Genomic DNA, 24,697 nt, shown 5'->3' on the forward strand with positions numbered 1-24,697 from the left:
AAGTCATTTAAGGACGTGCCTCCATGTGTGTTGTGTATGCGTGCTGATTGGGTAATATTACCTGTAAGGAAAATGAAGAGCAAAACAGGTAATTTATCATCCTTTGTAGATATGATAAAGGTCCTGTAATGGTGGGCGCCAAGATCCTTCCATGATCTCTTGTTTGTACGTTGCTATATAAGATGATTTATGCATTGAATATACATGTATTTTTTTTTAATTAGCGTTTGATCTTTGTGGTACTTTTGTCCTACGTCGATAAGAATAATTGATTATATATTTAGACTGTTTTTAAAACCTCAACACGGCTATTTGTAAATTATTCACATCTTGACACCAAGTTGATCCAAAACCCGCCAAACGTCAGTATTTTAAGATGAAAATGAACAATAACACGGGATCTCCTTAAACTTCGGATATCCATATAATTAAGAAGATTCGTGTAAATGGATGCAGATAAATAAAAAAAGTACATTTCCAGGTATCATAGATACAACTCATCACTGACGATAGGTAGCATTACTTGTGACACAGGGAGGGATGGCTACACAGGTATGACTTCTGATATCTTGTCTAATCTATGACTCGGGCGTAAAAAACATCTATTTAAAAGGTTTGCCCACACCTGGCCCACGGCATCTTCTTGTCAAAACAGCGACGAGGAAAGCATGACAACTTTACAATTTCTGCTTGTCGTTGTGAGTATATATGTAACCATTTAAATATTTGAAAAAAACAGTATCATGTATATTGTCATCAATGAAATGTGTTAATGAATACACGTATTAATGCCATATTAATGACTTCGCCAGGAAATATTTTTACAAGTCAACGAATAAAAGATAGCAGCGTTAAATATACAAACCTGGGTAAAATAATGTACTATAATATATTCTAACTGACTTATCAACTATTATATATTTACCCTCAACAGGTATATACAAATGATGTAAAAAAATATATTAAAACTTTACACTGACCTTTTAACTGATGCTATATTTACTCTCATCAGGTAGCTATGACTTAAAAGTTTATTGTGTCATATTGGAATGCATATACAAAGGGGCCGGTTTTGTTAAAGTGATCATGCTGGTATTCATGTTGATCGATTGTAAAGTTTTAGTTTTAACAAAATGTCATATTTACATATACAGCAATGGTTGCATATTGATATCAATATTGCGTTTAAAGTGATGTTTCATTGATTTGGGTTATATATGCAACATGCATTACAAATGTTAAATACATTGTGAAACTTCTGGAAGTGGAGGTTGACTTAATCAAATGAAGCATTGCACACAAAACTTTCTAGAACGACACTAACATTGCATACAAAACGAATCAATGTATCATTTAACTCTTTTGACGAACAGTGCTAATAAATCAGTTCATTAAAAAAAATCACTTCAGCAAGAAGAGGAAGGAAAATTCCCGCTATCTCACTTCTGTTTTGAAGCTAAATGATAAAGCTAAATAAGAAAGCTAAATAAGAAAAACGCCGCTACACTTGTTCACAGTTAATGCTTTTCAATTCAGTTGAAAATATTATACTTTCTCTCTCTCTCTATATATATATACATCAAGTATGATGCAGACTTTTGTAGCTAGACATTAAACGTTCATTTTTATGTAACAAAACGCAATAATAAAATGTATGCTCTTTTTTTTTATCTCTTTACGTGTCTTTCCATCATAGTATTGTTATATTATATAATGAAGTAAATGATGATGGACGATTTTTACCATCTCTAAGTGGATCTACATGAAGGTCGTCATATCCATATGAATAATATATATTTTTTGTTTACATACTTATAATAAAGTTAGTTGGTTGGTTGAATAGGGTTTAACGACCTATCAACGGCTAAGGTCATTTTAGGAGATACCAAAGTCTTTAAAAATGGTAGTTGTTATTCCCTGCTTATCGTTCATCATTTGGGGAAATGACAAAAACTGGTTCACCCGTTGTCAGTATAATGTGACCGGACGGAATGCTGTGCTGGGTGCCTTCGGCATGGTATTTCAGCGAGATAGCACAATAATGTCGGCATCAGATCTGCGCTATCACAAGGAGGCAAGCACATCAACATATTCTGCCTCCGGCACACATACACACATGTACGCTTACACATCACACATGTACGCTTACACATCACACATGTACGCTTACACCTATACACATGTACGCTTACACATACACACACGTACGCTTACACATCACACATGTACGCTCACACATCACACATGTACGCTTACACATCACACATGTACGCTTACACATACACACATGTACGCTTACACATCACACATGTACGCTCACACATCACACATGTACGCTTACACATCACACATGTACGCTTACACATCACACATGTACGCTTACACATCACACATGTACGTTACACATCACACATGTACGCTTACACATCACACATGTACGCTTACACATCACACATGTACGCTTACACATCACATGGTCTTTAAATGACCTTAGCTCTTAATAGGACGTTAAACAATATGAAATCAAACTAAACCATTTAGGGACGTGTATCCATATGTGTTGTGTATGCGTGCATGTGTGTTTATGTGCCGGAGTTGGGGTATGATGGTGTATTTGGTTCTTTGTAATACCTGCGATTTGATGCCGACTTTATAGTGCTTTATCACTGAAACTTAGAACTGATTTAAAGTAAACGTATCCATTCTGAATAGATATATTTTGCTAGGTTGAGTCAAAACAAAGTATATATATATATATATATACACACCATCTGTGTAGTTCCTCAAATGTTGACGTTAAAGTGCACTGCTAATTTTGGCGTCAATTTTGGTAGGTTGTATTGTGACGTCATAATACATCATGACGTCATCACTTCCTGTGTTGTATTGTACTCTCAACATAAATAAACAGTTCCCTGATGAACCCCTAAAAAGGTGAACGCGCTAGGGAGGTACAAAGAAACTAGAAAGAAGTATTTGTTTATATTTATATATATACATATATACTGAAAGGATAAAGACAAGCAGGGCAACAGAATATGAAACACTTATTTTACTGCTTGGCTTAAAATTATGAAAACCGATCAGACGAGTATCTTGGTATCTGTGCACTCCAGTCGGTCTCTAAAGCTACTCAACCATGTAATGTACCGTGCCATATAGTGAAAGTGTTAAACTGCAAAAGACACGTGCAGAATAATGATGATAAGTTCGTCAACACATCTTGTCATTCCACTTGATGCTCCTGAGGTATACACACCGCTTTCCACTATTTACTGTCAATTTGAATCTCTTGCAATCATGCTACGGCTGACGGAAGTTCAGAGGAGTCAGGCTATTGCATTGCTAATGCAAGGTAAAAGGCAACAAAAGATTGCTTTTGAAATTGGTGTGAATTTTTCCACCATAGAACGTATTGTCCGTCGTCTGAGAGACACCGTGAGGTTTGCCGACCGACCGCGATCGGGACGTCCGTGCGTAACAACGTGACGACAAGACAGGATTTTTCGTCTTGCCCATCTGCGCAATCGCCACGTTACTGCCACTGTAACCGCTTTTAATACGAAGGCAATCGTAATTGCCACATTCACTCCAAAACTATAAGGAACCGAATGCGCGAGATTGGTGGCACATGCTCCCAGACGATTTCCAATGAGGCGATGGAGACGGATCTTTTTCAAGACTGAGTCCCGAATCACTCTTTTTCATCCGGACGGTCGACGTCGTATACACCGACGTCATGGAGAATGCTTCGCCGACGCTTGCGTTCTGGGGAAGGATAGCTTTGTTTGTTGTTTTGTGTCATTAAAGACTGCCTTGTTGGAAGAGTGGAACAATATCCCCATGAGAAGGATAAATGCACGGATAAACTCCATGCACAGGATAATTAGGGCTGTGACAGATACACTAAGCGGGCATACGATACACTGGCGAGTCAGTCGGTTTCGCTTTGCGATATTGGGGGTACCGTCAAATGTGCTTCAATTACTCATGAGTTATCGGTCAAAATATGATGATACTTTTGTAATTTGTTTATTAATGATGTTTTTTTATACACATTTAAATTATTTTATATAACGTTCAAATACATAACATTTCATCACCTCAGATGTTTACCCTGCGGTTTTTCTTTCTTTCAGTATATGTCATTCATACCACATATTCCACACGTATAAGCTGATATGTTATAATGCCCCAAAACTGTGGGAAAAGCCCAACTATTAAAGACACGGAAAATGCAACATTTTCCATGTCAGTCATTATTACTGATTAAATTTTCTAACCAATTGAGGTATATTTTGTTTTTACTTCAGTTTTCACTAGGATGTGCTGTTGCGGTATCTCAAACCGATGTTACAAGTAACATTACATATGGTAAGTACACATGACGATATTTGAAAGATACGTTTCCAGAAGTTTATAAGCAATGGAACTTAGTGGTATATAATTATTGCATAGTTGTATAAAGCAAATCAATCAAAAAAGTTATTTTCTGATGATATTACTACAAAACATTGAACATTGAAATTAGCCGTCCCGGTTGGTCATGTAGCATCACCGATGAGTCCTAGAACAATGGAAGATTTTCAATATATAAGATAACAGGTTTTAAAGATGCTGTCACATTTGTGTATGATTTACGAGCATATTAAACCCGTATTTGTATTACCGATCGCATAGGGGTGGGGCCCAATAGGAAAATTTGAGGTTTAAATATTTAGACATTTTATCAATATTTGGCCTGACGCGTCCTTTGGCAAAGGGAAGTCAATTTTGTATAAATGGAAGATGTGGCCGCTCTGGATGCAACGAAGCGGGTAACCAATAGGAGAATTTGAGGTTTACTTAATTAAAATCCTTCTTTTTCTGTATCATTAGAGGGGTTTTATCCAACATTTGGCCTGGAGCATTCTTGGGCAAAGGAAACTAAATTTTGTATAAATGGAGGATGCGGGCTTTCTTGGGGCGGAGCCAAATTGGAGAATTTGAAGTTTAATGAAGTAATTATATACACATTTGGCCTAAAGCATCCTTGAGCAAAGGATATACAAATTGAAGGTATTGCCCCTCTGGGTGCAGAGGGACGGCGCCCAATATAGGGGAATTTTAGGTTAAATATTCAAAATCTTACATCTTCTGTACTATTGGAGGGATTTTATCCAAGCTTGGCCTGGAGCATCCTTGGAAAAATTGAGCAATGTTTTTATAAACAGAGAGTGTGACTCCTCTGGGGGCAGAGGGGCAGGGCCCAATATAGAGGAATTTGACGTTTAAATATTCAAAATCCTTCTTCTTCTGTACTAGTGAGGTAATTTTATCGAAATTTGACCTGGAGCATCCTTTAAAGGGAGAATGTGCCCTTTCCCAATTTTCATTTTGTGTAGAGCATCATTTTGTAAAGGGGACGCAATTTTATATAAATAGAGGGTCGCTTTTAACGGGCAGAAAAAAGGGACCTAGAGAGGGACGAGTGTTGCTGGGAGACAGAGCCAATATTTTGAAATAGTTGTTAAAAGAATAATTTTCTATGATTACATTATTATCTCGGTGAGCGATAGAGGCCCTCTTGTTACAAAGATGCGTCTTCTGAAATTAAAAAAACCCACATACTATATGAAAGAGGAAATTAATGTTTTTTTCAAATCGTTTTGTAAATCAAATAAATATAAATTTGTTAATCGAAATCTTATTTTGATGAGTATTGGCAGATTTTGAAAATAAAACTTCTTTTAATAAAATACCAAAAACATCGGACAGTTTGATAGATATAACAAATAGGTATTAAAGTGTTTCTGTTTTTAGATAACATATAAAAAACCAGATATCACCGAACCAAATTAAGCTAGACTGTCTGTGTTATTGGAAAGGACAAGATTACGATATATATATATACACTGCCTGTAGTAACTTAATTATTTTACTTCAAGGCAAGGATCAAGGTATTAAGAGCTTCGACGTAGTTCTGCTGCTGGGTTATAAAACCCGAAACATCTACCATTGGTCCTATGACCTTTCCCTATATCATGTCATTGTTGTTGGGTAGATAAACTTTTGTTTTAACAGCGTTTAAAAACGCTTTGTGATGCCTGGCAAGTATACTATCCGGACACTATGACTACAATCTGACATGCGTAAAATTCTAACACTTGAATTAAATAAATTAAATGACAACGTAATTTTTGCAGCCAAGATTTAACTTTTTGTTTGCATGACCCTGACATATAAAAGTAAATGTTTTTTAATAAACGAAATTACAATCAAGACCGCACATCCATTTTGTGTATGTCCTCGAAAAATGTTGATCATGGAGCGCACTGGCAAGATTTACCAGGGTAAAATGTCCTTTGTCTCGACGGTCACGTGGTTTTTACTAGGTACGCAAACACTGGTGCAAAAGGAAGGGGGTACCCGTGGACATAGCGATCTAGCTATTTGTGAAAGCAAGTGTAACATAAGCACAAAACATGAATGTTATCTGAAACTAAATGGTGCTAATTTTGAAGAATTCTAAAAACATTTCTGCCAATTTTGCATATCGGTTCATGAAATGACTATGTAAATGTTTGACTTTAACACTTTATAAATATACTACCATTCCATTTCTTATATTAATATTCCAAAAAACATATATTTAGAGCAATAAAACATTTATGGTTACTGACCATTCCGATATACCCCGTTTCCTGCATACACACACGCACGCACGCATACACTACACACATGGAGGCACGTCCTTAAATGACCTTAGCTGTTAAAAGGACGTTAAACAAAATTAAACCAAACCAAACCTGGCCATTTTTGGGCATATTTATTTTGTCAACAAAACACGACAAAGGCAAGAAAGAAGATTCAATCGAGAGAGTTATTGAAGTTTTCGTAGACAAGACCATTCGTCAGTTGAGTGGTAGTATCTTCCAGCAGATTATTGACACACCCTTTCCTAGTCCTTCATTTTCACTTCCACGTATATCTTTGACGTCAGGATAAGAAAAATCATTACCATGTTGGTCTAAAAAGCCATCCTTAACTGCAAATTGAAGACATTTCAGACTATACTTGCAACATGACTATTATGGACGACTTCTTACTAAGCTGTTTGATAAATCACAATTTTCTAATATGATCGCGAATATTTCTTGATTGTAATAACCTTGATTTACCCAACTGAAGTGCTTTGTTGTTGCGGTTTGTTTGGTATTCAAGAACTCTTTCAGAATATTGCAGGTTTTTTTGAGGGCGTGACATTACTTTGATTTGACTTAGATTTACTTTGCGGGTTTCGCCGATGTATCAGAGGACTCCGGAATATAAAAACAAACTCGAGTTATTGTGCAAAATTGTTTATTATTATAGCATCATTTTTCTTCAGTCATGAAAACGCAACCCCTTAGATATTACTTTTTTTCCAAATGGACTGCAACTTTTCCCTTTGTGTATATTTGCCCTAGTCTCATCGATTACGAGTTTGAATCATAGATTTCCTCTCACTTCGATATTTGACAAATCATATTCAAAGTAAGATTCGGATATTTATTCCGTACAAGATATGCAGTCGCAACGCTTAAAGCAATAATTTCATTAATCATTTTGTATTTTTTCAAGTGGTCTGCATGTAACCTTTTCTTTCGTTGTGAATATTTTCCCAATCGTCTATGACAGTTTATTTGATACGGGTTCTATGCGATTGATATATGATCATTTGTACTCAATCGATCTTTACGATAAGATTTGATGAATTTTATAACCAATTCGTTCGCTATTGATGTATCTTTTTACCCTTCTAAACTTATTATTTTTTGTTAGATTTATACATTTTTGTCAATGTCTGTCATTACCATGTTGCTTGGCCCAAAATGGCTTATATTGTTGATTAGCCGAAGTAGAACACAAAAAACAAAACAAAAACAAAGGGCCCGTTTCCAGTAATAGGAGCCTGCCCCCGTATAATTTCTTATCTAGCTCAACTACTGTTTTTTTCTTTTCCGAAGAATAATTTTACACCTTTCCGACACCCAGATTTCATAATTTCAGTGAAAATGTATTTTTATAAAGTTGTCAATTTCAGCATCAAAGACATAAGTTCGTAAATAAAAGAAGGTTATCTCGAAATTGTAATTCGCAACATAGTATAAATTTCTTTTGATAAATATTTCCAAAACATCGTGTTTATTCATAAAACATAAAAAAAAAAATTCTCGGATGAAAATGCACTTGCAGAGACACAATTATGAAGAAAAATGCCATAAAATTGCAATTTTCTCCCGTTATATAGTTTTGGATGCAAATTTCCATCAGAAAATCGGATAGAGCTTTACTTGTTTCATATGTGTACCAAAAATCAGCTAATTCCATGTGGTGGAACGTTCTCATATCGCCGCCTGAATGTGGTTGTAAATTGAAAGAAAAGGGGAAATGAGTAACAACCTTGTCTGAAACCCTATTATATAGCTTATTATATACAAACTTTTATATTGAATATCAGAGCGGATATTTTCATGACAGTTTTATGATGTGTAACGACTAAATAAACAGTATCGATATAAAGATTTACACTGAGGACACCCTGATACATGAATACTGTTCTATCTCAAGTTGTCCTCTTCTGAATTTTCTGATCGTGTGGCCTTGTACATTTATCCGTATCTTCTTGTCTTTGTCTATACGTTTACGGAATCATTGACTCGACGCTAGCTATTCTTGTCTCACTTTCCTTGTTTTATTGTCCCATCTCCAAAGCGTTGTGGCTCTGTCAGGGTTGGGACCCTGACTTGTCTCACTTTCTTTGTGCCTGCCGACCACGCCACATCGAATAGATAGATTATCCATATGAAATACTTTATTTTGTTCTAAGTAATCAATCAATTCTGCGCTTCTTGGAGGTATTGAATGTGATTTATTATATTGTCTTGTTATTTTGTGTAATTAGTTGTTCGTTATTTATCACACATTTTCGCATAATTGTACCAAACTACTAAGTATTAGCTGTTTACAGCAATCATCGGTGGCTTGCTATTTTGTTACTTTATCGACGCTTCATAAACCAATCGTTATTGTTTCAAGATGGAGGGTAAATGTGTTGGAGAAGGGTGTCAAGTATACTTCAAGAAACGTAGTGGCAATAAGAACAGAAGTGCACGCAATGTAAATAGTCCACAATATAAATGGCTCCTAGATACGCTGGTGCAACAAGGATTGATGTCAGCAAAGGAACAAGCACTTATTTGCCAGAAGTGCTACATGAAGTATCTTCGGAACAAAAATCAGCCTGAACCTGAACCCGAGCAGAACCAGGAAATAGAGGAAGAAGACGACTCCCCGTCCCATATCCTGCCGTTGCTGACCCTTCATGATCTTTTGAATGGATCATCTTCACACAAAAAATGCTGTCTCTGTCTTGTTACCTTTGCAAGAAATGGAACAAAATCATCAGTCTTACCAAAACGTGCAAGACATCACCTGATCTATTCACACAAACTGTGGTGTCCCACCTCATCCCGCGTCTGCTCCATTCACCTTATTGGTAACGACTTAGATCCGTCTACAGAGGTTGTCCTTGATGGTAGAGGTTCCTTGGAATCTCAGTTACCATCAAAATCGTCCGAAATCATTAATGACCTCCTAGAGGTGTCGCACGTCCTTTCACAGAACCAGTCTGCGTTTACAATAAGCTTTTCTTCTCTTGATGACTCGGCATGCATGGCCTGGACAGGTTGGTCCAAAGATCAGTTCCTCGAAATCCACTCGCACTGTTCCCCATATCTTTCATCTGGTATATATACCAAGACTACACACGATGCTCTATTACTGTTCTGGGTAAAACTGAAAACCGACATTTCCTGGAGTCAGTGTTCTTCTCTTTTTGGAATTTCCAAGTCAAGTGTGTCCAAAACTTTCCACTCCATAGTACAGGCATTAGACACATCGATAGTCCCACAATTTCTAGGTCCGGATCACTTGACAAGAGAACAGTTGCTCGGGCACAATACTGTCTTTTCAGAAGCATTTTTTGGAGATAAAGCCACTGCCATATTAGATGGCACCTATATTTATATCCAGAAAAGCTCCGACCACAAGCTCCAGAGAATGTCCTACTGTGGCCAGAAGAAGAGAAACTATCTCAAATTCATGAGCATCGCCTTACCAGATGGCTACATTCTGGACACAGTAGGACCATTCACTGGCAGCGAAAATGATGCTACAATTACAAAAAAAGTCATGGACAAGCTAGTTACTTGGCTACAACCAGACGACAACGTTGTCGTTGACCGAGGTTTTAGAGATGTCCTACCAGTTCTCGAAGCCTCTGGCCTCAATGCTAGCATGCCGTCATACCTGAAACCCGGTCAAAGTCAACATTCTGACGTCCAAGCAAATCTTGACAGAACTATCACCAAATCGAGGTGGATTGTGGAATCCTATCATGGTCGTCTGAAACACTGGACGTTCTTCCGAACGCAATTGGTGTCTAACAGCTTTATCAATGTCATCGAGGCTTTGCTTCGAACCGTCACAGCCTGTCTGAATGGTATTAGAGGACCGATCTACCAGAGATCTCCAGAGAGAGATGCCAAAGATAGGCTAATGGCTGAACGTATGAAGGACCGTTTGACAACACCGAATGGTTTAGCTCAGAGAGTCAAGACAGATCCGGATCTATCTAGACGGGCAAGGTCCGAGTTTGTCAAGATGGATGCATCTTCCGTACTGTTTCCCCGTCTCGATCTTGATTACTTGAGAACCATTACGTGTGGAACGTATCAGATATCTCTGGCTCCTGGTTACATCGCCGAACATTTAAGTGATGACGGAGACTATGAGGTGTGGCTTTACCAGCACTCCCCAGACCTTCTCCGATGTCAAATACATTCTCGACACAAAAGCCAAACGAAATATAACGTTTGGATACGGTTCACCGTTTCACCCGATGTTGAGGCCCCAATAAAGGACTACTACTGCCAGTGCCCAGTTGGAGAGAGAACGATGGGAATGTGTGCGCACATCTCCAGTATCTTGTACTACCTTGGGTATTACAGGACGCTGGAAAACCCTCGACCATTACAACCACAGGTAAAGAAATTCCGACAAAACTTGAAATAGTTTTCCATGCGGCAACGGAGTGCATATGTCGAAAGTATGTTTGGGGCTCGATATGAAAGATCCCCGTTACCATGTGACTAACCAAACTTATAAATATAGGTATTATACAATCGCCCGTAGCTATGAACACTCCCGTAAATGCGAAAACCAACCAAAATCATAAGGAACACGTTTTGTTTGTTGTTCTGTCTATTTGTCAGCCAATGTCTTCAACCACGGGGACTTGTGAAGTAGCCATCTTGGATTTTTTTTATGAAAAAGTGTTTCTCTCACTTTTTTTCATATCTGTGTACATATTCTCAACATACCGAGCAAATACTCTCGTTTTTTTGTTAATTATCTAAAGAAAGTCGAAAATCGGCAATTCAACCATAGGCTAATTCAACCCAACATTTGAAAATGTTCCACCACTTACATTTTGATGATTTTTCCTCTCATCAATAGCATATTACGTACTGTTTAATAGGATAAAAATTGGTTTGCTTCCAACCCCCATAAAAAGGTGTATTCTCTAAAAAACACAGTTTTTGTGTTTAAAATGTTATCATCGAAAATGGCATTTTTGAGATTGTTTCTTCCATAAAACAGCCAAATGGCGCGATGGAAACATGATTTTTTGTCACAATCATGCCATGAATGTATTCTTTACGGTGACCATCATTTGATTAGCTTTTCATTAATATTTTACATAACATGCACATTTTATCAACACTTAGACAGCTTCTGAAAGGTACAACTTTGAGGAGCCATAAAAAACAAACCAAGTGACCTAAATCTTTATACTTTATAGATTTGTAACCACAACGGCATGGGCAATGCACCACCAACAGGAAATTTGAAAACCGGCCGTTTGTCCTAGTTACATCGATTTTGATTTCTAATCATTATTTTTCTTCACACTTTGATATTTTCTATACTACACTATACTAGAATACATTTTCAGACGTCTTCAGTACAAAGATGGTTGCATGAAGCGTGTTTAAGCTCACCGGGTCCGAAGGACCAAGGTGAGCTTATGACATACCGTGGCGTCCGTCGTCTGTACGTCAACAATTTCTTCAAACAACTTCTTCTTCTTAACCACTGATTGGAATTTAACTAAATTGGACTTGAAACATCCCTAGGTGATGGGAATTCAGCAATGTACAAAGGGTGGGGCTGATCCCCAAGGGGGCTGAGGGGCAGGGCCAAAAGGAGGCCAATATGGCTTATTGCTATAAACGACTTCTTCTCTGGAACTAAGAGATGGACATCAACCATATTTGACTGGAAGCATTCCTAAGTGGTGGGAATTCAAAATTGTACAAATGGTTAGGCTGACCCTCTGGGCTAAGGGGTTGGGCCAGAAAAAAGTTTATTACATGGATACAGTTGAGATACCCACCCTATAACCATACAAATAAACTGAGTATAAAAAGAAGAATGCACATATGCTTCCAGGATGGCCCTGGGGTCTAGCCCCACCCTTGGAGACATCGTCCCTCGGTCATAACTTTGAAGCGGTTGTGATCCCCACCCCAAAACTGTAAATACTGGGCATAGCGAGACGAATGCAGTCATGATATTAGAATTGATCCCGGGATCTGGCCGAAACAAATGTGTGGACGGACAGATGGACGTTCCCCATGCCATATTACGTCCCGTCATTTGTCAATTTCTTTGACAGGCGTATAATGTTTTTGAAGGATTCATTACCTCGCCACAGGCATATGAGGACTGGGGGGTTAGAGAGACGCCGCCTGAAACAGAAAGTAGAAAGTAAAGAAAGAACACAGAAAAGATAGAAAATAAAAAGCCCAAGTGTTGCAAGGACGAAACCACGGCTGACGAAAACCCCAGAATCTGCAGTGTAGAGCATATTCAACGCCTTCTACGATACAAATGCAGTTGGATACAGCGGGTACTTTCTTGATAACCTCAATGTCCCCTAAATAGAAGACAAGGAAGACATCAACCAACCACAATGCTGCAGGGGACACAGGAGTCGCCTCTTACGATCATGCAGTGGTATATAGCAGGCATATCTCTTCTCAGAATTTCCATGGGTTGGGCGTATAATAATAGGGCAAGTGTTATGTTTGTGTTACGTTATTAGGGTAACGCTTCCGTCATCTTAAAAAGTATGGATTATTTTATAAATGATCGTGGTTTCTTAACGTCATTCTAAAATACAACGTCATGTAAATTAATGTTCTCTTGCTGCTTAAACTAATATTTGTTTTACATTTACCTGTCAGCCTGTTTACCGGATGGAATTGTCCATATCCACGGTATTCCAAAGGGATATACGGTGACCAGCCTAATCGGGGGATCAAGGTGTCACGTGACGCAGATTGATGCACATGACTTTGCCTTGGGACAATATTGCACGGTAATTTCAGCAGTCATTTCTATTCTTTGTTTGTGTTGACAGATTTTGCCCTTTTTTATATCTTTTGACATTTTTGCCGTTGTATTCACGACTTATTTCTCTTCTTTCCGTCTTCATCCATGAAAAATGGAATACATTGTATTACAATAAAAAAAAACAAAAAAAAAACCCACAACATCAACATGTACTTTTTTCTTATATAAGAGGTCATCAAACATTTTGTAATTATCAATCCTTTCGAAAAAAAGGAAAGTAAAATTAGAAATTTGTAGAACATGTTCCAGTCTTTTTAATATTTTTGTTTGGATATTTCAGCAATGGGTGTATCATAACTACCCGTATTACAAAAGCATGTACCAGGCGGATATACAGCTCGGTCATTCCTCATCTCATGTCGTCGGAGGAAGTGATTTTAGTCCATTTCGCCTGATTTGTGATAAAGTCCACTCCGGCGGACAGGTGTTCGACGTCGTAACATCTCTTAACGTCAGGGACAGGTATAGTAGATAGTGTTAGCTCAAACAAAAAAAGGAGGTTAAACCCTATACACTCCATCAATCAATCCGTGACAAAATTGTATATTTCATGTGACTTGACTTGGGACGTTTCACTTATTGATAGAGAGTGTATACACACTGTATGGAATTCCCTAAATATCAAAAAGAAGATGACAGGACCAAATAAGAGATAACAAATGCGACAAAGATCAGCAATGTAAGTTCCTATACACGACATCAGAAAACTTTCCAATGTCATATTGCACGGAGAGGGCCTAAGACACTTCCCTGGTATCCACCAAACAGCAATGTACTTGATAACAGGTAATGAAATTCGTCGCAAGCCTAAAATAAACCTTACAGTGCATGTTAGTTAAAAAAAAGATTCCAAATTCAGATTTGCACCATCACTTGGCGTGATTGATCAAGTGTTTGTTAATATTTGATTTGAGATCAAGTGTAATATCCTTGTCACCTTTAAGGATTTGTTCTTATACATTTTTTATACATGCTATCGTCAGACATTCGTTTTTAAATTCCGAAGGACAACATAAGGTGTCTGCGCAAAAGAGAAAATGAAAAAGAATGTTTGGAAGATGAAACTACTAGTAGTTTTCATCTCTTAACAATCAATGGCCTGTCAATTTTGCTTGCATCATAAATGATCGTTCAATGCATTGTTAGTTTGACAACATTCATCTTTTGAGGAAAAACTGACTTTTTGAGAATTTCAGCTGTATGCTTCTACGAAAAACGAATCAAGTGCTCATTTGAATTTTAGTGGTTTTTTGTTGTTGTGATAAGGTTTAGGTCAACACCAAAGAAAATCGAAAATCAAAGGACGGGCCATTTTATGAATATTAATACTACATGACCATGCATCATTGTATTTTGAGTGTTTACAATCCATTTAGGTTTTAGCTCATCTGGTTCGAAGGAACATTGTGAGCGTATGCCGTACCGCAGAGTCCGTTGTCTGTCCGTCCGTCAACTTTTCCTTTAAAACTACTAGACCTGAACAGCTTTATATATTTTGACTAATTGTGACCTTCCAAAGTCTTCAAAACCCTGCTAAAGTGTACCTCTGTACCATTGGAGGGATTTTATCTTTTGGCCTGGAGCATCATTGTGCAAAGGGGACTAAATTTTGTATAAACCGAGGGTTTGGCCCCTTTGGGTGCAGAGGGTCGGGGCCGAATAGGAGAACTTGATGCTTAAATCTTTAAAATTCTTCTCCTTCTGTGCCATTGGAGGGATTTTAGCCAAACTTGGTCCAGAACATCCTTTGGCAAAGGGAACTCAATTCGTTTTAATAATGGGAAGGGGGAACTTAGTTATAAATGTTTAAAATCCTAATCCTTCAGTTTATTTGGAGGAATTTTAACCAAAAGTGTTGGAGAACATCGTGTGGAAAAAGAGGACTCATTTTTTTATAAATGGAGAGTTGCGTTTAGGGGGCAAAGGGGCGGAGTCCAGTAGGGGAAATTGAGGTTATTGCTTAAAATCCACCGCAATTCATGCAGAAAGAAGGGACCTAACGAGGAATGGGTGTTGCTGATAATCAGAGAGAATATTTGAAAATAGTTGTAGTATTATAATTAATCAGAATAATTTTCCATGGTTGTTTTGTTATCCAGGTGAGCGATACTGTGCCTCCCGTTTAATGGAGACGCTGTCATTTCAATTAATTTTTCAGCAGTCAATTTTTGTTACTTTGCTGTTCCTTTTAAAGACAAACTACTTTACTAAATCAAAGTTGAAATAAATATGTAACATTAGTGTAAAAGTAGATGAAACCACTGCGTTGTTTGTACACTGTCCAGTGTATATAAAAACTTCAGGATGAAATTCAACAAACCCCAGCCTCTTGTTTTACGTCAAAATAATTCTTTCACACCAAGTAACTGTTTCAATATCGGTCTTCAAACATTGCACGCATAATTTGTATGAAGTAAGCTTCAAGAGCCAGTCATGATTTGGACGCATTTTCAGCAACCAAAAATAAATATCATTAAACCAAATGCAAAGAGATTAATCTCAATCGTGCTTTATTAAGTTGGTTGATTGCTTTAGAAAAATAAAATAAAGAAATAAAAAAACAGATGCCTAACTTTGGTGATAAGCAGGTGTTAGTCAGTGCTATAACCAAGAACATGTAATATTGCTTAATTAGCTATGTGGATTGATCAACTCACCCACATATGCATACATGTTTACTGGATTTAGATTTAACATAACTTCCATATAACAAAATTACCAGGAAGATTGCAAGTAGGTACTCCCTATCACTACTATTGCAGATATTATGTTATGTAACAATGCTACGTTATAATCTAGTGACAGTTTTTACCTGCCGGTTTATAATTGTGCATGTCCGTCATACTGACAGTTAAAATAACATTCTCAAAATTGCTTCATACTGCTTTGAATCAATAGAAAATATAGCTGAAAAAACTAAATTAACATATTGCTCATTCTGAAAGTCATCATATTGAATGCACTATATATACATTCCTTATAAGTAATGTCAAAGTTCTATTTAAGGAGAATCATTTTCCTATAAAATTTGGGGCTTGTGATTATGAATATATTTTGTTAGGAGCGTGCTTTTTATATTTTGTTTATTATGACAATAAATAGGTGGAAAACATATTCTCCTTTGTAATACGTGATCACATTCGGAAATAAAAATGTTAAAAGTTGATAAATGATTATAATTCATTTGAGATGAAAAACGGCATTTGATTGGTCAATCAAAATAACTGTGTCGGTATAACCACCATAACTGTTGCGTTGTATACCACTGACCCTCTCTCGGCGATGGCGGTTCTATTCATTGGATAGACATACACAATACATTCATTATTTAAAATAAATGCTGAATACTAATAAGTGTCATTCATTATTTTATAAGATGAACAGATTACAAAAGTGTAAATATCAGTATTGACCTGCATTCAGTTCAATGGTTAAATAAAGCCCGGATAGCGATTGTTAATGACGTCGATGACACCGACTGACCCCCAAACGCCTTGGAATTGATTATGTATGACGTCACAATCAGTGGCGTGAACCCGAAAGGTCAATGTAATTCTGCGTTACTTTGAATATTCATAATGTCACCATTCCACGGTAGATTGACCCAGATTTAAGAAAAACGCTCTTAGATATCTTGAATCGTCGTTTCGTGTGGTGCCTTTAGCTTATGTGAACTAAAATGGGGATAACCCTACCGAAATTTTTAGATTTTAGCGATATATCGGGATGATACTGTCATAAATATCCGTGTTTCTGACTCCGCTCCGCGTCGCCATTTTCAAAATACAATAGGATTATCCCCTTATTATAAATATGTGCCGCCCCGACAGAGTTTCGATACCCCTATAGGGCATCCGCTAATTTCTTCGCCAGACCATGAACTACTCGCATTAATATACGCTAACCATTTGTGATGATTGTATTTTTCAGTGAACCTGGTTAAAATTAGAATCATGTTGTATTATACTGCAACAAGATGTGCATAAGAAAAAGGAAAACATGGTGTAAAACCAGATACGCGTGTCCTTATTTACATATACAACATTTTATGTTGTGACGCGGTAAAGATAGTATTGTCACGTGACATACTATGTGATCAAATTGGCAATCTTCGTAGTAAACGAGCATGGAGGTGTATACAAACAGCAGCCGAGAAAGAGTGATGCAATGGGGTCAGCAGATCAATTTTGGTCTCTTCAATCTTTTCTTAGTGGAAAACAAGGAAGAAGTCTTCCCTGTTTCTGCGTTAGTCGCAACTTACGATCATGCAGTGGGATACAAAAGGCCAGCCTTTCCCCGAATCTGAACAGGTTGCTTGTGTCACCCGCCGTCGCGAAAGTGCTCTTGGAATACCTAGAGTAGACCGCCATTAGATCGGCACCAATGGAATGAAGTCCCAAACTTTTGAAACCATAAATAGATGACATCCCAGGTATAATAAAAAGGAAGCAGTACAGGGTCACTTGAACCAAGTGGACAAACCCAATTCAATCAAATTTACCTACGAGGAGGAAAAGGACGGATCCATATCATTCTTGGACAAGCTCAAGGTCCAAAAAGAAATCAGCACCTTCAAACTATTAGTGTACCGCAAACCGACACATCAATCAGTATTTGGCCTTTAACTTGCACCACCTACTGCACAAAAAGTTTGGTGTCGTACGTACACTCCGTGACAGATTAACAACGTTATCACAGAGCAGAACGATAGACATGAGGAAGAACGGCAGATAAAATACGCCACCTTTGTGGCTACTTCAGCTGGTCAATTAAAAAAATGAAAAGCGCTGTAAAAGGGACAGAAAACAAAAAAAAACATAGCAAGAAGAAAAGAGAAATGGGCCAAACAAAATGCAAACGCTGGTCACAACACCCTTCATAAAAGGGACATCTGAGGCGTTTGCTCCAATGATGAGGAAACACGATTTCAGACCGTTGACAACACTCAGACAGTTACACATGCAAACCAAAAGAGAACACTGATATTCTTGGAAAAAGATAGGAGTTGTATATTCAGTGCAAGAAATCTCAGCAGTCATATATAGGAGAAACCGGGAGAAATTTGGAACACGTGTAAAAGAACATCAAAGGGACGTAGAAAAAAGAGCAACAACAATTGTAATAGAAACACGCAAGACATCCACAAACCAAAACAACACCCGAAAGCATATCGTACATTGGGATAATCCAACATATTTGAACGGAACACATACAAAAACGAGACAAAACTAAAAACACGAACTGAGACGAGGGGGACATCACCTAGGTCATTTGTAACTTATTCGATACAGTGTATATACACTATCTATAGGCGAAACGTCAGGTAAACAATACAAACCGCTGACTCAGTTTTAGTTTGACAAAGCAACCAGTCGATCCTGAACCGTTGCGACAAGTTCAATACGTACATTGCAAGTGTATAACGTAAAAGTTTTATTTTCTATTTTTATTTTATACAGGTCGACCTATTTTTCTGATTTTATACCAACACTACCAAGTGCCAGGAAATCAGAAAGCAATCGGATATACCAAACGTCTCCACAACTTTTTATCTCATCCACATATCCCTACTACTACTACTCGGGAAGCTTATTTTATCTTCAGCTTCAGAGCGGCTCATCGCGTATGTAACTATTTTATTTATTTTTCAGTTGACATGCCGATATTGTGACAGTATATCTTACGTTGACATATATTCACACTTCATATACGATCAAGTGTATTTTTTGTAATTAAAGAGGCAAGTTCATTTATCTCCTTAAGCTTTACAGTTCATCAGTTGTACATATATACAGGGCAACATAAAGTAAACAATTAAACAACAACACACATACACACCACTTCCGCACCTTCTCCTAGAAGTGTAGAGAGAGATCTTGCACTGCTAAAAATGATGTAATTAATAATAGAATAATATTTGACGAAAAGGTTAAGCTAATGTTTTACTGACAAAAACTAGATACAATTGACTTAATTCAGTACATTTTGTCGTCTTCTACTAGCTATTCTTACATATTTGGCCAAATTAGCTACTTTATTTCTTTTTTATTTTCTGTGGAAAACAACTTAATGAATGTTTACATACGTGTATGTCTGATATAGAAAGGTTTTATAAATGAATTGTTTCATCGGATTAAAATTGATATTTAAGAAAACATGAAATGCGTCTTTTACATCATAGAGGCATATTAAGAACAAATTAGAAGCAAATTGCAGAGTCTACGGGTATGCCAGTATACCATAGATCTTTGTGCAGTCATATTCAAGAACTCGGCAATTTTGAATTGCTCAGTGTTGCTTTTTGGGAAAACAATTTTAAAACTGGTCAACTACATGTTAAGAGCTGTTGAAGTTTATGAAAATAATGGAAAGTACAAAAAAGCAAGTGCAAAAAAGCAAGTGCAAAATTTTATAATCCTTGTTTCTTCGTTATTTGTAGATTACGCGATACGGCCAGAAAACTGTACTGCCAGCGCTAACGATCCACGATATTATTATACATCAGGAGATTCGGTTGAATTATGGGATATTACAAAGGATAGGTATATTTATTGTACAATGTATTACAGAGTGCTTCGCCCGCCTATTCAGAGGCGCTTACAATTTCATTATGATAACATTAAGCTTAAAATAGTACATGCATGCATGCCATATTGCTTAATACACTGTAATTCTGCACAAAACCTTTCGCCATAACATGAAAATATATTTGCGCTTAAATGAGTGTTCATCAGTTGCCTCACCGTGAAATGAATATTTAAAAAAAGTATGTATGGGAGTTGCTGTTTTATTTTAAACATAAACTACGAATGATGTTATTTTTAGAGAAAACTGGATAACGATATGTTAATCAGAACAAAGTTTGATGATCCATTTTTGTGCATTTCATCCTAAAACCCTCTGTTGAAATATATATTAAAAGTAGATGCGTCAATTCAAGAAGATACATCTTACTAAAATATAGACGTCGCCAATGGTGAGGTAATATTACCACCACAATGGGTCTGTATTCTTTTCAGGTTATGCCTTCATATTGCATTTAACTAAGCAATTTGACTTGATTATACTAGTATTGAAATGATTTAAGGCAGGGGTACATTCTATAATCGTATTTCTCTTTTACTCGATTTTTTTTACTGCGTTCACCAAAATAACGGCTAAATAGAATATACGGCCGTTTTTGGGCACCTTCATTTCCGGAATATCTCATCACTAGTATGAATATTGTATTTCTGCAGCAAAAAAAGGGTTAGGGGTTAACCACAAATTTCAGTTGTTTTCCGTAACTTGACATTAAAATACCGTTGGTTTAATTAAAGCACAAGACTATCTTCAAATGGAAATGGCTACAATTTCACCAATATTATAAAAGATGAAGCCCTCGTATATGTTTTTTTCCCTTTCTTCACTTTGAAGTTTTATTTATTGATTGGATTGAACAACATCTGATATATTTATTCCAATGACACGGCAACATGAAATTCATTTCAAAGAAATACTGTTTATTGTTTTTAGATTTCCCTGTTTCCTGATGTTAGATGTTAGCACTGGCAATATTACAAGATTGAACCTTGTCTCGAACATGAACAAAATTATCACTTATATTTGTATTGAAACGAACACTAGGTTTGATATAATGTCAGGGTAGGGGGAAATCATGAAATTATTTCCTCTATTAAGAAAGTTATCACAATTTTTTTTTTTATTATATTTTCATTTTTTTTGTAATTGTACCTAGATGTGTGCTGGAGCCATATCTAATGGAAAAATTTATCAGCAGCAATGCCGACCAAACTGAGGTCGCTGCGCCAGTATATGCATTTCACTTTGGAACTCGTGGAAACTACGATCACACAGTCTATTTTGAGTGTTCTGTTCGTGTGTGTAGTCGTGGATCCTTCAGCTGCAGTTTGGTAAATATATTTCTCAATGTGACTGCGTTTGTTTCTTAGCGCCGCCCTCATTTTGCTTGCAATGTCACATTAACATCGTGACAATATCACGTTTGATTAGGTAGGGTTTTCAATTTTACATGCGTGATCAGTTAGGGTATTCAATTTTACACGTGTGATCAGTTAGGGCAATCACTTTTTCACGTGTGATCAGTTAGGGCATTCGATTTTTCACGTGTGATCAGTAGGGGCATTTAATTTCACACTTGTGATCAGTAAGGGTATTCAATTTTACACGTGTGAAGGGTGGTATTTATTTCAATTTTAAAAAAACAATTTCGTCATTTCATATCCAATATCCAATCAATTTACCGAACTAACACTTTAAGACCGCAGAATAAAACTTGCCCTGCAATTCAATGTTAAACAGTTCATGGCCACGTGTAGTGATTCAATGCAGATTATATATATATATCTGTTTTAAATTGAAAACGTATGTACAGAAAATGTGTAAATACCTATATAGAGAATAGAATATAGCGTTTTAACTTATTGTGCAAAATGTAAAATGATCAGGTTTTACCCATTTTAACATTTTAGCTTTTAATGTGTGTGAGGTCTTGTGCAAGTTTCTTTTTCACGTTAAATACTTGCTATTATATTGTGTTGACTTTCAGTCAACAAGGAGAAAATTTCTATAACAAACGTTACATGTCTTAAAATTCTAGTCGAAAAAATAACTGTCTACATTTGAGGCTATTTGAAAGCTGTCGATCTTTTTAATAAAATATGAGTCATCATAGCCGCTTTCAATGTTCAAATTGACGTTATCTTTTACCTTTAGGTTTGTTTGATGTTTTTATTTTGCCTTTGTTTTTGTAGACCATTTATTGGCCCTAATGACCTCTCCTATGTTGATGTGGCGTTAAGCATGTAGTAGTAATAGTAGTTCACGTTTAAGACCCAAAATGACCTTCTTTTGTCGAGGAGCGGTTAAGCCTAAACAAACAAACTGGGGCTTATGTAAATTATTCTACATCAATCTACTTCGATTGGATATTATTCATGATAAATAATTGATCTAGCAAAATCCTTTCCATATAATTAAAAATTACAGGTAATTTACGACACAGTTTTCCACAATTTACCCCAAACAATTAATTGCAAATCTGTGCAACTTTATTTTAACGAAATAAATCACAGGTTTCGTGTAATGAAGACGGTGCGTCATTTTATATCAGGTATAATGTGTTTTAGAACGTTTGTGATGACGTAAGGCGTGAAGGAAGGAGTGCTGAAGAGGAGGAGGACGACGACTATGAACACCACCTTGTGACAGGGACACTGACATTAGAGCACAATGCCAGTGGCTCGGACAGAGGTAAGATAGGCGTTGTCTACAAAATAACTCTCTGAGAACAGTAAGGAATATATGTTGAATGTAATAAATTAGAAAAAAGTGTTAGTAGTTTCCACTTCAGTAAGTTGCTCACACGAGTCACGTCAGGTGGAAAGTCCGATCCTTTTTGATAGACTTTGTCAATTTACATATTTTGTCACATTTTATTATTGCTTAACTAATAAACAACTACAACATAAAATTTGACTTACTGATTGACATCTATGTGTTTTATTTTGTCATTTTCTTTTTCTATTCACATATCTGTATATTAATACGTATATGCTTTGTGAAGTTTACAACCATTACATTATTTATACCACTATTGATACCATTGTATGATAATGCAAGCCTTTTATTTTCGGGTAGACGCATGGATGACTTTAACCTACGTAGCGGTTGCCGAAATGAATTGCTATTTAGATCTTTGTTTTGTCTCTTAGGGAGATTCTCCCTCTTCACAACTCTACTGGGTGTTGTTGCTGTGGTATTGTGCTGGTAGTGTCTTTTGCCTGTGACACCAAAAAACCTGACATGGGCTGGGAATGGTAGTATATTCATATCCATACGGTCGGCAATGAGACCACGTGTACTTTTACGGAAACGACTGATTCCTTTGATAAACTTTGTCAATTACATATACTGTCACATTTTATTATTGCTTAACTAATAAACAGCTGCAACATTAAATTTGACTTACGTTATCTATATTTCTTTCTTTATATAATCTTTGTTTATTCTGTCGCACCTTCCAACTTCCAAAATATAACATTTTTTGTTTTATTTTTACGATGAGCTTTTATTCCGCAGCAGAAAAAATAAATAATGGATCAAGTGACTTTGGGAGGCCACCCTCTGACTGATATAAAATTAATGTCATTAGCATGGATTATGGTATGCATAATACATGATTTTGAAAACAAAATAAAACATAATAATAGTCTGTCTCTTAATCTTATTTGAAACGACAATATGACAGCCCTGACTGATTTAAAATTTGATGAGTAATAGAAAAAACGTGATAGGGGTGATAACAAAAGGTTTAGAAAAATTAGGTTGTTTAGCACGAAAACTGTAGCGAAAAACTGCATTGTTTGAAGTGAAAATATATACCAAATTAATGGAGTATTCAATATTTAAAAGATGCGTCCTATTAACTTAAGGAGATATTTCTTATTGATATATATATATATTACGTTTTACCGTACTTGTCATCAGTTGTAATGAAAACCAGGGGTATTTGGGTGTAAATAAACAACCCAAGGTCGACATTTGATTTCGAACCAGTGATTTTAATGTATGAACTCTAGCAAAACATCTGTATTATGCAAATTTGAAAGGGTTCTGCACAAAGCATTTATGTTGAGAGATAATCTGAAAACAAATTAAAATGTATGAACCAACAACAATGCATTCTCCTTCAATACATTATTTTTTATTAATATAATATATCATTAATGATGTACTTTAATTCAAATACATGTCACCTTTTAAATAACTAGTATATCATTATGATGTACATTCATTCAAAATACATGTCACTTATTTGTTTACACATGCAAACTGCCGCCCTGGCAAGCATGTATTGTATATGTATGGATTGTATTAATATCCTGTACCTACAAGTTGTAAACTTTTGGAAATGAAATGAACATTGAATATTGTAGATAAATCACAGCCTGCAACGATACAAAATACAAGACACTTGCTACACTTACACATATAACAGATACGATTACAATCTGGCAATTATAAAATTAGCTGTACAGTACGTATGTTTAACCGTGAATGATATTTTACGAAACAATGAACTGTAAATAGAAGATACACTATTTCCTTCTGTATAAGTTACAATATAAATAATAATTTACTTTTAAACATATATCATAAGTGTATGGCCTAT

General features: G+C 36.4%; 1 protein-coding gene across 1 annotated transcript; it reads left to right on the forward strand.

Annotated features, from left to right (window-relative positions):
* The first annotated feature begins 602 nt into the window (after positions 1–602).
* On the forward strand, positions 603–23,472 carry LOC110451294. The gene is made up of 9 exons (XM_021499226.1): positions 603–698; positions 4,314–4,374; positions 13,335–13,468; positions 13,784–13,965; positions 18,963–19,126; positions 19,943–20,045; positions 21,242–21,416; positions 22,653–22,776; positions 23,238–23,472. The coding sequence occupies exons 1-9, from the start codon at positions 669–671 to the stop codon at positions 23,294–23,296; spliced, it is 1,032 nt and encodes a 343-aa protein (XP_021354901.1). The 5' UTR covers positions 603–668; the 3' UTR covers positions 23,297–23,472.
* The last annotated feature ends 1,225 nt before the right edge of the window (positions 23,473–24,697 follow it).

Source organism: Mizuhopecten yessoensis, unplaced genomic scaffold, assembly GCF_002113885.1.
Source record: "Mizuhopecten yessoensis strain PY_sf001 unplaced genomic scaffold, ASM211388v2 scaffold5913, whole genome shotgun sequence".
In the NCBI taxonomy this organism is placed as follows: domain Eukaryota; kingdom Metazoa; phylum Mollusca; class Bivalvia; order Pectinida; family Pectinidae; genus Mizuhopecten; species Mizuhopecten yessoensis.